Genomic DNA, 14,991 nt, shown 5'->3' on the forward strand with positions numbered 1-14,991 from the left:
TCTAGAGATATACAGACAGACAGACAGACAGACAGACAGACAGACAGACAGACAGACAGACAGACAGACAGACAGACAGACAGACAGACAGACAGACAGACAGACAGACAGACAGACAGACAGACAGACAGACAGACAGACAGACAGACAGACAGACAGACAGACAGACCGACCGACCGACCGACCGACCGACAGACCGACCGACCGACCGACCGACCGACCGACAGACCGACCGACCGACCGACCGACCGACCGACCGACCGACCGACCGACCGACCGACCGACCGACCGACCGACCGACCGACCGACCGACCGACCGACCGACCGACCGACCGACCGACCGACCGACCGACCGACCGACCGACCGACCGACCGACCGACCGACCGACCGACCGACCGACCGACCGACCGACCGACCGACCGACCGACCGACCGACCGACCGACCGACCGACCGACCGACCGACCGACCGACCGACCGACCGACCGACCGACCGACCGACCGACCGACCGACCGACCGACCGACCGACCGACCGACCGACCGACCGACCGACCGACCGACCGACCGACCGACCGACCGACCGACCGACCGACCGACCGACCGACCGACCGACCGACCGACCGACCGACCGACCGACCGACCGACCGACCGACCGACCGACCGACCGACCGACCGACCGACCGACCGACCGACCGACCGACCGACCGACCGACCGACCGACCGACCGACCGACCGACCGACCGACCGACCGACCGACCGACCGACCGACCGACCGACCGACCGACCGACCGACCGACCGACCGACCGACCGACCGACCGACCGACCGACCGACCGACCGACCGACCGACCGACCGACCGACCGACCGACCGACCGACCGACCGACCGACCGACCGACCGACCGACCGACCGACCGACCGACCGACCGACCGACCGACCGACCGACCGACCGCCACCGACCGACCGACCGACCGACCGACCGACCGACCGACCGACCGACCGACCGACCGACCGACCGACCGACCGACCGACCGACCGACCGACCGACCGACCGACCGAGCCGACCGACCGACCGACCGACCGACCGACCGACCGACCGACCGACCGACCGACCGACCGACCGACCGACCGACCGACCGACCGACCGACCGACCGACCGACCGACCGACCGACCGACCGACCGACCGACCGACCGACCGACCGACCGACCGACCGACCGACCGACCGACCGACCGACCGACCGACCGACCGACCGACCGACCGACCGACCGACCGACCGACCGACCGACCGACCGACCGACCGACCGACCGACCGACCGACCGACCGACCGACCGACCGACCGACCGACCGACCGACCGACCGACCGACCGACCGACCGACCGACCGACCGACCGACCGACCGACCGACCGACCGACCGACCGACCGACCGACCGACCGACCGACCGACCGACCGACCGACCGACCGACAGACAGACAGACAGACAGACAGACAGATAGATAGATAGATAGATAGATAGATAGATAGATAGATAGATAGATAGATAGATTGATAGATTTCTGTCACCAACCAAGGAGGGCCTACAGCAGCACCTAGATCTTCTGCACAGATTCTGTCAGACCTGGGCCCTGACAGTAAATCGCAGTAAGACCAAAATAATGGTGTTCCAAAAAAGGTCCAGTCGCCAAGACCACAAATTCCATCTAGACACCGTTGCCCTAGAGCACACAAAAAACTATACATACCTCGGCCTAAACATCAGCGCCACAGGTAACTTCCACAAAGCTGTGAACGATCTGAGAGACAAGGCAAGAAGGGCATTCTATGCCATCAAAAGGAACATAAATTTCAACATACCAATTAGGATCTGGCTAAAAATACTTGAATCAGTCATAGAGCCCATCGCCCTTTATGGTTGTGAGGTCTGGGGTCCGCTCACCAACCAAGACTTCACAAAATGGGACAAACACCAAATTGAGACTCTGCATGCAGAATTCTGCAAAAATATCCTCCGTGTACAACGTAGAACACCAAATAATGCATGCAGAGCAGAATTAGGCCGATACCCACTAATTATCAAAATCCAGAAAAGAGCCGTTCAATTCTACAACCACCTAAAAGGAAGCGATTCCCAAACCTTCCATAACAAAGCCATCACCTACAGAGAGATGAACCTGGAGAAGAGTCCCCTAAGCAAGCTGGTCCTAGGGCTCCGTTCACAAACACAAACACACCCCACAGAGCCCCAGGACAACAGCACAATTAGACCCAACCAAATCATGAGAAAACAAAAAGATATTTACTTGACACATTGGAAAGAATTAACAAAAAAACAGAGCAAACTAGAATGCTATTTGGCCCTAAACAGAGAGTACACAGTGGCAGAATACCTGACCACTGTGACTGACCCAAACTTAAGGAAAGCTTTGACTATGTACAGACTCAGTGAGCATAGCCTTGCTATTGAGAAAGGCCGCCGTAGGCAGACATGGCTCTCAAGAGAAGACAGGCTATGTGCACACTGCCCACAAAATGAGGTGGAAACTGAGCTGCACTTCCTAACCTCCTGCCCAATGTATGACCATATTAGAGAGACATATTTCCCTCAGATCACACAGATCCACAAAGAATTCGAAAACAAATCCAATTTTGATAAACTCCCATATCTACTGGGTGAAATTCCACAGTGTGCCATCACAGCAGCAAGATTTGTGACCTGTTGCCACAAGAAAAGGGCAACCAGTGAAGAACAAACACCATTGTAAATACAACCCATATTTATGGTTATTTATTTTAACTTGTGTGCTTTAACCATTTGTACATTGTTACAACACTGTATATATATAATATGACATTTGTAATGTCTTTATTGTTTTGAAACTTCTGTAGGTGTAATGTTTACTGTTAATTTTTATTGTTTATTTCACTTTTGTATGTTATCTACCTCACTTGCTTTGGCAATGTTAACACATGTTTCCCATGCCAATAAAGCCCCTTGAATTGAATTGAATTGAATTGAATTGAATTGAATTGAATAGATAGATAGATAGATAGATAGATAGATAGATAGATAGATAGATAGATAGATAGATAGATAGATAGATAGATAGATAGATAGATAGATAGATAGATAGATAGATAGATAGATAGATAGATAGATAGATAGATAGATAGATAGATAGATAGATAGATAGATAGATAGATAGATAGATAGATCCTTACTTGACTTCGGAAGGTGACTAAATGAAACCATATGTAATCAGCTCTAAATCACATTACTACTTATGAAACTGTATTAGTAGGGAGAAGATCCAAACAAAAGGCATGTTAGCAGTCAGTGGGGAGCACATTTCAGAAGAGGAAATACCAATTCAACTGGGTCCTTATGAGATGAACGTATGACAACGACCAGTTCTGTAAAGCTCATCTCAGCAGCCACAAAGAGACAAGATGTACACTTACAATGCAGCTATGACACCCTGACAAATACTTTACCCACGCTCCTTTTCCATAACCGTACAACAACAACAACAACAACGACAACAACAAAGGAACCACCAGGAGCTCTGTCTCCTAATATATGCTATAGACAGACAGAGACTGATGCCTGTGTGTTAAAGTACACTACATTCTGAGGCCCTGAAGCAGTTGGGTTAGTTCTCCAGTGAGCCCCGTGGAGCCTTGCCTTGCCATTCCGCACAACGCCATGCTGTCACAGCTAGCAGATGGAGCCTAGCGCCGCCGGGATGGAGGGAGGCAGCGAGGGGGGGAGGGAGGGAGGCAGCGAGGGGGGGAGGGAGGGAGGCAGCGAGGGAGAGAGGGAGGGAGGGCATTTAAGAGCACACATAAGTGGGGAGAGAGCTGGCGGGAGGGAGGGATTGAGAGGGAGGGAGAGAAAGGGAGAGAGGAAAATAGGGAGGGAGACGGGACGGAGGGATTGAGAGGGAGGGAGAGTGGGAGACGGGAGGGAAGGATTGTGAGGGAGGGAGAGAGAGAGGGAGAGAGAGAGCGGGAGAGAGGATAGGAGGGATAGGAGGGAGGGAGAGTGGAAGACGGGAGAGAGGGAGGGATTGAGAGGGGGGGAGAGAGAGAGGGAGAGAGGAAAGGAGGGAGGAAGATAAGAGGGAGGGATTGAGAGGGAGAGAGAGAGCGGGAGAGAGGATAGGAGGGAGGGAGAGTGTCAGGGAGGGACGGAGACAAGGAGAAAGGGAGAGAGGGAGAGAAGGGGTCTGTTGGGGAAGATTGATGGGTATATTTAAATGAACACGCCAAACTGACAGAAACCCAATGGAGAGAGACACCGACAGAGTAGACTTCTGATGTCAGGATGCACTCTGCGACGGCTGCTGCACACACACACACACATACACACACACGGAGACACACACACACATATACATACACACAAATAGACCTACACACACACAAACCGCCATACACACATCAACTACAGAGAATTCACAACCGATGATTCCAACAAACTAACAGCCCTAGAATGAACATTACACTACTGAATTCTGACAATCACAGAGTGGCGTCTTTAAAAGGGCTACCATTATGCCACAGAGTAACGTAGCCATAGAATAAACTGTCTTTAAAAGGGATACCATTCTGCCACAGGGTAACGTAGCCATAGAATAAACTGTCTTTAAAAGGGCTACCATTCTGCCACAGAGTAACGTAGCCATAGAATAAACTGTCTTTAAAAGGGCTACCATTCTGCCACAGAGTAACGTAGCCATAGAATAAACTGTCTTTAAAAGGGCTACCATTCTGCCACAGGGTAACGTAGCCATAGAATAAACTGTCTTTAAAAGGGCTACCATTCTGCCACAGGGTAACATAGCCATAGAATAAACTGTCTTTAAAAGGGCTACCATTCTGCCACAGGGTAACGTAGCCATAGAATAAACTGTCTTTAAAAGGGCTACCATTCTGCCACAGAGTAACGTAGCAATAGAATAAACTGTCTTTAAAAGGGCTACCATTCTGCCACAGGGTAACGTAGCCATAGAATAAACTGTCTTTAAAAGGGCTACCATTCTGCACAGGGTAACGTAGCCATAGAATAAACTGTCTTTAAAAGGGCTACCATTCTGCCACAGGGTAACATAGCCATAGAATAAACTGTCTTTAAAAGGGCTACCATTCTGCCACAGGGTAACGTAGCAATAGAATAAACTGTCTTTAAAAGGGCTACCATTCTGCCACAGAGTAACGTAGCCATAGAATAAACTGTCTTTAAAAGGGCTACCATTCTGCCACAGAGTAACGTAGCCATAGAATAAACTGTCTTTAAAAGGGCTACCATTCTGCACAGGGTAACGTAGCAATAGAATAAACTGTCTTTAAAAGGGCTACCATTCTGCCACAGAGTAACGTAGCCATAGAATAAACTGTCTTTAAAAGGGCTACCATTCTGCCACAGGGTAACGTAGCCATAGAATAAACTGTCTTTAAAAGGGCTACCATTCTGCCACAGAGTAACGTAGCCATAGAATAAACTGTCTTTAAAAGGGCTACCATTCTGCCACAGAGTAACGTAGCCATAGAATAAACTGTCTTTAAAGGGGCTACCATTCTGCCACAGGGTAACGTAGCCATAGAATAAACTGTCTTTAAAGGGGCTACCATTCTGCCACAGGGTAACGTAGCCATAGAATAAACTGTCTTTAAAGGGGCTACCATTCTGCCACAGGGTAATGTAGCCATAGAATAAACTGTCTTTAAAGGGGCTACCATTCTGCCACAGAGTAACGTAGCCATAGAATAAACTGTCTTTAAAGGGGCTACCATTCTGCCACAGAGTAACGTAGCCATAGCAACACAGGATTCCCCTGTTCAGAAAATCAGGAAATCCTCTCACTATCGACAACCAGCCTTGCTGTGTGTGTGTGTGTGTGTGTGTGTGTGTGTGTGTGTGTGTGTGTGTGTGTGTGTGTGTGTGTGTGTGTGTGTGTGTGTGTGTGTGTGTGTGTGCCTTGGTGAGAAGCAGTATTCCAACCACGCAGTACAGAACAGAACAGAGTTAGGTTAGCCCCGGGCCCCACGTGTCTCACCTAATTTGGGCAGGGAGTATTTGACTTTGAAGTAATCCTCATAGAACTGGAGGAGTCTCTTTGTGATGTGGAGAGCGTAGTCACCCGCTCCGCTCTGGATGGCGTTGGGCCTGGCATACAGCCGGATCTGGAGTGAGGGAGGGAGGGAGGGAGGGAGGGAGGGAGGGAGGGAGGAAGGGAGGGAGGGAGGGAGGGAGGGAGGAAGGAAGGAAGGAAGGAAGGAAGGAAGGAAGGAAGGAAGGAAGGAAGGAAAGAAGGAAGGAAGGAAGGAAGGAAGGAAGGAAGGAAGGAAGGCAGTAAGGAAGGAAGGAAGGAAGGAAGGAAGGAAGGAAGGAAGGAAGGAAGGAAGGAAGGAAGGAAGGAAGGAAGGAAGGAAGGAAGGAAGGAAGGAAGGAAGGAAGGAAGACAAAAAGAATGAGAGGATGTGAAGGAGGAGGGAAATAAAGCACTGGTTCAGTTCTGTTGTTCACACACACACACACACACACACACACACACACACACACACACACACACACACACACACACACACGACACACACACACACACACACACACACACACACACACACACACACACACACACACACACACACACACACACACACACACACACACACACACACACGCACACACACACACACACCCACACATTCCCTTTGGTCCACATTGTTTCATTAGTTTGTTAGTCCTCATGCAGCCTCACAGGGAATACTCTGTTAAATGTCTGCTGCCACTCAGCTGATTTGAAGCTGCTGTGCTTGTCTCTGGAGCCCGCGGCAATTGAATGCTACGGCATTAGTGTCTGTGTGTGTGCGTGTGTTTGTGTGTGTTTGTGTGTGTGTGTGTGTTTGTGAGTGAGTCCTAGCGTGAGTGTGTGTGTGTGCGTGCGTGAATGTGTTTGTGTGTGTGTACTGTAAGTGTTTTGAACAATTCTTTCAGGTAACAAGTTCATCTAGACTCTTCAATAGGCCTGTAGGAGCCATGGTCATGTGGGTGGCAGTTTGAGACAGGAACCGAAACGTCGCCGGTTCCAATCCCCATGGAGGCTCTAAGTAGTTCTATGTTGATGTCATGGAGGCTCTAAGTAGTTCTATGTTGATGTCATGGAGGCTCTAAGTAGTTCTATGATGATGATGTCATGGAGGCTCTAAGTAGTTCAATGTTGATGTCATGGAGGCTCTAAGTAGTTCTATGTTGATGTCATGGAGGCTCTAAGTAGTTCTATGATAATGATGTCATGGAGGCTCTAAGTAGTTCTATGATAATGATGTCATGGAGGCTCTAAGTAGTTCTATGATGATGATGTCATGGAGGCTCAAAGTAGTTCTATGTTGATGTCATGGAGGCTCTAAGTAGTTCTATGTTGATGTCATGGAGGCTCTAAGTAGTTCTATGTTGCTGTCATGGAGGCTCTAAGTAGTTCTATGATGTTGATGTCATGGAGGCTCTAAGTAGTTCTATGATGTTGATGTGATGGAGGCTCTAAGTAGTTCTATGATAATGATGTCATGGAGGCTCTAAGTAGTTCTATGATGATGATGTCATGGAGGCTCTAAGTAGTTCTATGTTGATGTCATGCTCTAAGTAGTTCTATGTTGATGATGTCATGGAGGCTCTAAGTAGTTCTATGTTGCTGTCATGGAGGCTCTAAGTAGTTCTATGTTGATGTCATGGAGGCTCTAAGTAGTTCTATGATGTTGATGTCATGGAGGCTCTAAGTAGTTCTATGATGTTGATGTCATGGAGGCTCTAAGTAGTTCTATGATAATGATGTCATGGAGGCTCTAAGTAGTTCTATGATGATGATGTCATGGAGGCTCAAAGTAGTTCTATGTTGATGTCATGGAGGCTCTAAGTAGTTCTATGTTGATGTCATGGAGGCTCTAAGTAGTTCTATGTTGCTGTCATGGAGGCTCTAAGTAGTTCTATGATGTTGATGTCATGGAGGCTCTAAGTAGTTCTATGATGTTGATGTGATGGAGGCTCTAAGTAGTTCTATGATAATGATGTCATGGAGGCTCTAAGTAGTTCTATGATGATGATGTCATGGAGGCTCTAAGTAGTTCTATGTTGATGTCATGCTCTAAGTAGTTCTATGTTGATGATGTCATGGAGGCTCTAAGTAGTTCTATGTTGCTGTCATGGAGGCTCTAAGTAGTTCTATGTTGATGTCATGGAGGCTCTAAGTAGTTCTATGATGTTGATGTCATGGAGGCTCTAAGTAGTTCTATGATGTTGATGTCATGGAGGCTCTAAGTAGTTCTATGATAATGATGTCATGGAGGCTCTAAGTAGTTCTATGATGATGATGTCATGGAGGCTCTAAGTAGTTCTATGTTGATGTCATGGAGGCTCTAAGTAGTTCTATGTTGATGATGTCATGGAGGCTCTAAGTAGTTCTATGATGATGATGTCATGGAGGCTCTAAGTAGTTCTATGATGATGATGTCATGGGAGGCTCTAAGTAGTTCTATGATGATGATGTCATGGAGGATCTAAGTAGTTCTATGATGATGATGTCATGGGAGGCTCTAAGTAGTTCTATGATGATGATGTCATGGGAGGCTCTAAGTAGTTCTATGATGATGATGTCATGGAGGCTCTAAGTAGTTCTATGATAATGATGTCATGGAGGCTCTAAGTAGTTCTATGACGATGATGTCATGGGAGGCTGTAAGTAGTTCTATGATGATGATGTCATGGAGGCTCTAAGTAGTTCTATTATGATGATGTCATGGGAGGCTCTAAGTAGTTCTATGATGATGATGTTAACATTAACATTAACATCAACATAGAACCATAGAACTATATGTTGTTCCTTAATGTGTATGTCGACATCGAGAGCGAGGGAGGGTAGAGAATAGCGAGCTGTCACTTTGTTTGACATGTATGTCCTGTGGTAAGAGTGATCGCTACTCTCAGCGTCGCCGGCGAGGAACGGGCCGATGCATGGTGCCGTCGATGTGGACATCCATCCACACGAGCACACGCATGGAAACACACACATACACACATACCCCCCCCCCCCCCCCCCCACCTCACCCACCACCACACACACACACACACACACCGCATACACACACACTGAATGGATGGTCTTACCAGTCTACACTATAGTGAGACAGAGAGTCACAATGCTAGAGGGGAAAACAGCCTGACTGTGATGAACACACACTGAGTAATGTGGTGTTTCTCTGGTATGGTAAACAAGAGGACGATCCATCAATTCCTGTCACTGCAGTAAACAGGCGCATGTATTATAGAGTACAGTAGTAACCATCACACCACCCACAGGGCTGAGTGATTATAACCATCACACCACCCACAGGGCTGAGTGATTATAACCATCACACCACCAACAGGGCTGAGTGATTATAACATGTATTATAGAGTACAGTAGTAACCATCACACCACCCACAGGGCTGAGTGATTATAACATGTATTATAGAGTACAGTAGTAACCATCACACCACCCACAGGGCTGAGTGATTATAACCATCACACCACCAACAGGGCTGAGTGATTATAACATGTATTATAGAGTACAGTAGTAACCATCACACCACCCACAGGGCTGAGTGATTATAACCATCACACCACCCACAGGGCTGAGTGATTATAACATGTATTATAGAGTACAGTAGTAACCATCACACCACCCACAGGGCTGAGTGATTATAACCATCACACCACCCACAGGGCTGAGTGATTATAACATGTATTATAGAGTACAGTAGTAACCATCACACCACCCACAGGGCTGAGTGATTATAACATGTATTATAGAGTACAGTAGTAACCATCACACCACCCACAGGGCTGAGTGATTATAACCATCACACCACCCACAGGGCTGAGTGATTATAACATGTATTATAGAGTACAGTAGTAACCATCACACCACCCACAGGGCTGAGTGATTATAACATGTATTATAGAGTACAGTAGTAACCATCACACCACCCACAGGGCTGAGTGATTATAACCATCACACCACCCAGAGGGCTGAGTGATTATAACATGTATTATAGAGTACAGTAGTAACCATCACACCACCCACAGGGCTGAGTGATTATAACATGTATTATAGAGTACAGTAGTAACCATCACACCACCCACAGGGCTGAGTGATTATAACATGTATTATAGAGTACAGTAGTAACCATCACACCACCCACAGGGCTGAGTGATTATAACCATCACACCACCCACAGGGCTGAGTGATTATAACATGTATTATAGAGTACAGTAGTAACCATCATACCACCCACAGGGCTGAGTGATTATAACATGTATTATAGAGTACAGTAGTAACCATCACACCACCCACAGGGCTGAGTGATTATAATATGTATTATAGAGTACAGTAGTAACCATCACACCACCCACAGGGCTGAGTGATTATAACCATCACACCACCCACAGGGCTGAGTGATTATAACCATCACACCACCCACAGGGCTGAGTGATTATAACCATCACACCACCCACAGGGCTGAGTGATTATAACATGTATTATAGAGTACAGTAGTAACCATCACACCACCCACAGGGCTGAGTGATTATAACCATCACACCACCCACAGGGCTGAGTGATTATAACATGTATTATAGAGTACAGTAGTAACCATCACACCACCCACAGGGCTGAGTGATTATAACATGTATTATAGAGTACAGTAGTAACCATCACCCCACCCACAGGGCTGAGTGATTATAACCATCACACCACCCACAGGGCTGAGCGATTACAACATGGCACCAAATGGAACCCTATTCCCTACATAGTGCACTATTTTTGGCCAGGGTCCATAGGGTTCTGGTAAAAAGTAGTGCACTATGTAGGGAATAGGGAGCCATTTGGGACGCAAGCAAAATGACATGAAAATGTGTTAAAGCGCGACAGCTCATCATCATCATCATCATCATCATCATCATCATCACGCTAATGGATGATGGATCCTATAGAACATTATATGGATATGGAGATAATGATCCAAGTTATTCTATGGAGATAATGATCCAAGTTATTCTATGGAGATAATGATCCAAGTTATTCTATGGAGATAACGATCCATGTTATTCTATGGCGATAATGATCCAAGTTATTCTATGGAGATAATGATCCATGTTATTCTATGGAGATACTGATCCATGTTAGTCTATGGAGATAATGATCCATGTTAGTCTATGGAGATAATGATCCATGTTATTCTATGGAGATAATGATCCATGTTATTCTATGGAGATAATGATCCATGTTATTCTATGGAGATAATGATCCAAGTTATTCTATGGAGATAATGATGCATGTTATTCTATGGAGATAATGATCCATGTTATTCTATGGAGATAATGATCCAAGTTATTCTATGGAGATAATGATGCATGTTATTCTATGGAGATAATGATCCATGTTATTCTATGGAGATAATGATCCATGTTATTCATTGACAAGTGTCCTCCGTCACGACCTTTAGGTTACAGTAGAGTCATTGACAAGTGTCCTCCGTCACACCCTTTAGGTTACAGTAGAGTCATTGAGAAGTGTCCTCCGTCACACCCTTTAGGTAACAGTAGGCCAGTGAGAAGTGTCCTCCGTCACACCCTTTAGGTTACAGTAGGCCAGTGAGAAGTGTCCTCCGTCACACCCTTTAGGTTACAGTAGGCCAGTGAGAAGTGTCCTCCGTCACGCCCTTTAGGTTACAGTAGGCCAGTGAGAAGTGTCCTCCGTCACGCCCTTTAGGTTACAGTAGGCCAGTGAGAAGTGTCCTCCGTCACACCCTTTAGGTAACAGTAGGCCACTGAGAAGTGTCCTCCGTCACACCTTTTAGGTTACAGTAGGCCAGTGAGAAGTGTCCTCCGTCACACCCTTTAGGTTACAGTAGGCCAGTGAGAAGTGTCCTCCGTCACACCCTTTAGGTTACAGTAGGCCACTGAGAAGTGTCCTCCGTCACACCCTTTAGGTTACAGTTGGCCAGTGAGAAGTGTCCTCCGTCACACCCTTTAGGTTACAGTTGGCCACTGAGAAGTGTCCTCCGTCACACCCTTTAGGTTACAGTAGGCCAGTGAGAAGTGTCCTCCGTCACACCCTTTAGGTTACAGTTGGCCAGTGAGAAGTGTCCTCCGTCACACCCTTTAGGTTACAGTAGGCCACTGAGAAGTGTCTTCCGTCACACCCTTTAGGTAACAGTAGGCCACAGAAGTGTCCTCCGTCACACCCTTTAGGTAACAGTAGTACACAGAAGTGTCCTCCGTCACACCCGTTAGGTAACAGTAGGCCAGTGAGAAGTGTCCTCCGTCACACCCTTTAGGTAACAGTAGGCCAGTGAGAAGTGTCCTCTGTCACACCCTTTAGGTAACAGTAGGCCACAGAAGTGTCCTCCGTCCCACCCTTTAGGTAACAGTAGTACACAGAAGTGTCCTCCGTCACACCCTTTAGGTAACAGTAGGACATTGACAAGTGTCCTCCGTCACACCCTTTAGGTTACAGTAGAGTCATTGACAAGTGTCCTCCGTCACACCCTTTAGGTAACAGTAGGACATTGACAAGTGTCCTCCATCACACCATTTAGGTTACAGTAGGCCAGTGAGAAGTGTCCTCCGTCACACCCTTTAGGTTACAGTAGGCCAGTGAGAAGTGTCCTCCGTCACGCCCTTTAGGTTACAGTAGGCCACTGAGAAGTGTCCTCCGTCACACCCTTTAGGTTACAGTAGGCCAGTGAGAAGTGTCCTCCGTCACACCCTTTAGGTTACAGTAGGCCACTGAGAAGTGTCCTCCGTCACACCCTTTAGGTTACAGTAGGCCACTGAGAAGTGTCCTCCGTCACACCCTTTAGGTTACAGTAGGCCACTGAGAAGTGTCCTCCGTCACACCCTTTAGGTTACAGTAGGCCACTGAGAAGTGTCCTCCGTCACACCCTTTAGGTTACAGTAGGCCAGTGAGAAGTGTCCTCCGTCACACCCTTTAGGTAACAGTAGGCCAGTGAGAAGTGTCCTCCGTCACACCCTTTAGGTAACAGTAGGCCAGTGAGAAGTGTCCTCCGTCACACCCTTTAGGTAACAGTAGGTCATGGACAAGTGTCCTCCATCACACCATTTAGGTTACAGTAGGCCAGTGAGAAGTGTCCTCCGTCACACCCTTTAGGTTACAGTAGGTCATGGACAAGTGTCCTCCGTCACACCCTTTAGGTTACAGTAGGACATTGACAAGTGTCCTCCATCACACCCTTTAGGTTACAGTAGGCCAGTGAGAAGTGTCCTCCGTCACACTCTAATTATGTAAAGATTGTTGCTTAGCTAATTCTCGACCAATGGTTAAGCTCCGGTCGAGCGGTTGGTACGACGGAGAAAAAGAGCAGAACAGGCGGTTATTTTCTGCCACGTGAACACGCCAGGGTTTTAGTCTAATCCGCCACTGGGCCTCAGCTGTAGTAACACCTCCTTAGGCTGCATCTAAAGCTGGCTGCAATATGCACACACACACACAAGACCAAACACACACACAAGACCAAACACACACACACACAATGTGGTCATGCTCCAATTCTGCCTGCCTTGTGTGTGGTGAAAGTTTCAACAGCCACAATGGGACATTTACATAACTGAAGAGCCTTGTTGTCATGTAGCCTCCCGCTCTGGTTCTTCTGCAGACAGGAAATATCTGAGGGGAGAACCAGGCTCCTCTCCTCTCTACAGCAGACAGTACATCTCTGAGGGGAGTACCAGGCTCCTCTCCTCTCTACAGCAGACAGTACATCTCTGAGGGGAGTACCAGGCTCCTCTCCTCTCTACAGCAGACAGTACATCTCTGAGGGGAGAACCAGGCTCCTCTCCTCTCTACAGCAGACAGTACATCTCTGAGGGGAGAACCAGGCTCCTCTCCTCTCTACAGCAGACAGTACATATCTGAGGGGAGGACCAGGCTCCTCTCCTCTCTACAGCAGACAGTACATCTCTGAGGGGAGGACCAGGCTCCTCTCCTCTCTACAGCAGACAGTACATCTCTGAGGGGAGGACCAGGCTCCTCTCCTCTCTACAGCAGACAGTACATCTCTGAGGGGAGTACCATAGTCCTCTCCTCTCTACAGCAGACAGTACATCTCTGAGGGGAGTACCAGGCTCCTCTCCTCTCTACAGCAGACAGTACATCTCTGAGGGGAGAACCAGGCTCCTCTCCTCTCTACAGCAGACAGTACATCTCTGAGGGGAGTACCAGGCTCCTCTCCTCTCTACAGCAGACAGTACATCTCTGAGGGGAGAACCAGACTCCTCTCCTCTCTACAGTAGACAGTACATCTCTGAGGGGAGAACCAGGCTCCTCTCCTCTCTACAGCAGACAGTACATCTCTGAGGGGAGAACCAGGCTCCTCTCCTCTCTACAGCAGACAGTACATCTCTGAGGGGAGTACCAGGCTCCTCTCCTCTCTACAGCAGACAGTACATCTCTGAGGGGAGTACCAGACTCCTCTCCTCTCTACAGCAGACAGTACATCTCTGAGGGGAGAACCAGGCTCCTCTCCTCTCTACAGCAGACAGTACATCTCTGAGGGGAGGACCAGGCTCCTCTCCTCTCTACAGCAGACAGTACATCTCTGAGGGGAGGACCAGGCTCCTCTAATCTCTACAGCAGACAGTACATCTCTGAGGGGAGTACCAGGGTCCTCTCCTCTCTACAGCAGACAGTACATCTCTGAGGGGAGTACCAGGCTCCTCTCCTCTCTACAGCAGACAGTACATCTCTGAGGGGAGTACCAGGCTCCTCTCCTCTCTACAGCAGACAGTACATCTCTGAGGGGAGTACCAGAGTCCTCTCCTCTCTACAGCAGACAGTAAATCTCTGAGGGGAGTACCAGGCTCCTCTCTCCTCTCTACAGCAGACAGTACATCTCTGAGGGGAGAACCAGGCTCCTCTCCTCTCTACAGCAGAC

General features: G+C 48.2%; 1 protein-coding gene across 2 annotated transcripts in view; it reads right to left on the reverse strand.

The window, feature by feature from the left end:
* LOC139533579 (thyrotropin-releasing hormone-degrading ectoenzyme-like) overlaps positions 1 to 14,991 on the reverse strand; it is a 554,487-nt gene that overhangs the window by 498,032 nt on the left and 41,464 nt on the right. For both annotated transcript variants that reach the window (XM_071331728.1, XM_071331726.1), the window contains exon 3: positions 6,059 to 6,185. In XM_071331728.1, the coding sequence (XP_071187829.1) occupies positions 6,059 to 6,185 (127 nt within the window). The remainder of the gene's footprint in view (positions 1 to 6,058; positions 6,186 to 14,991) is intronic.

The sequence above is a fragment of the Salvelinus alpinus genome, chromosome 11 (genome assembly GCF_045679555.1).
Source record: "Salvelinus alpinus chromosome 11, SLU_Salpinus.1, whole genome shotgun sequence".
In the NCBI taxonomy this organism is placed as follows: Eukaryota; Metazoa; Chordata; class Actinopteri; order Salmoniformes; family Salmonidae; genus Salvelinus; species Salvelinus alpinus.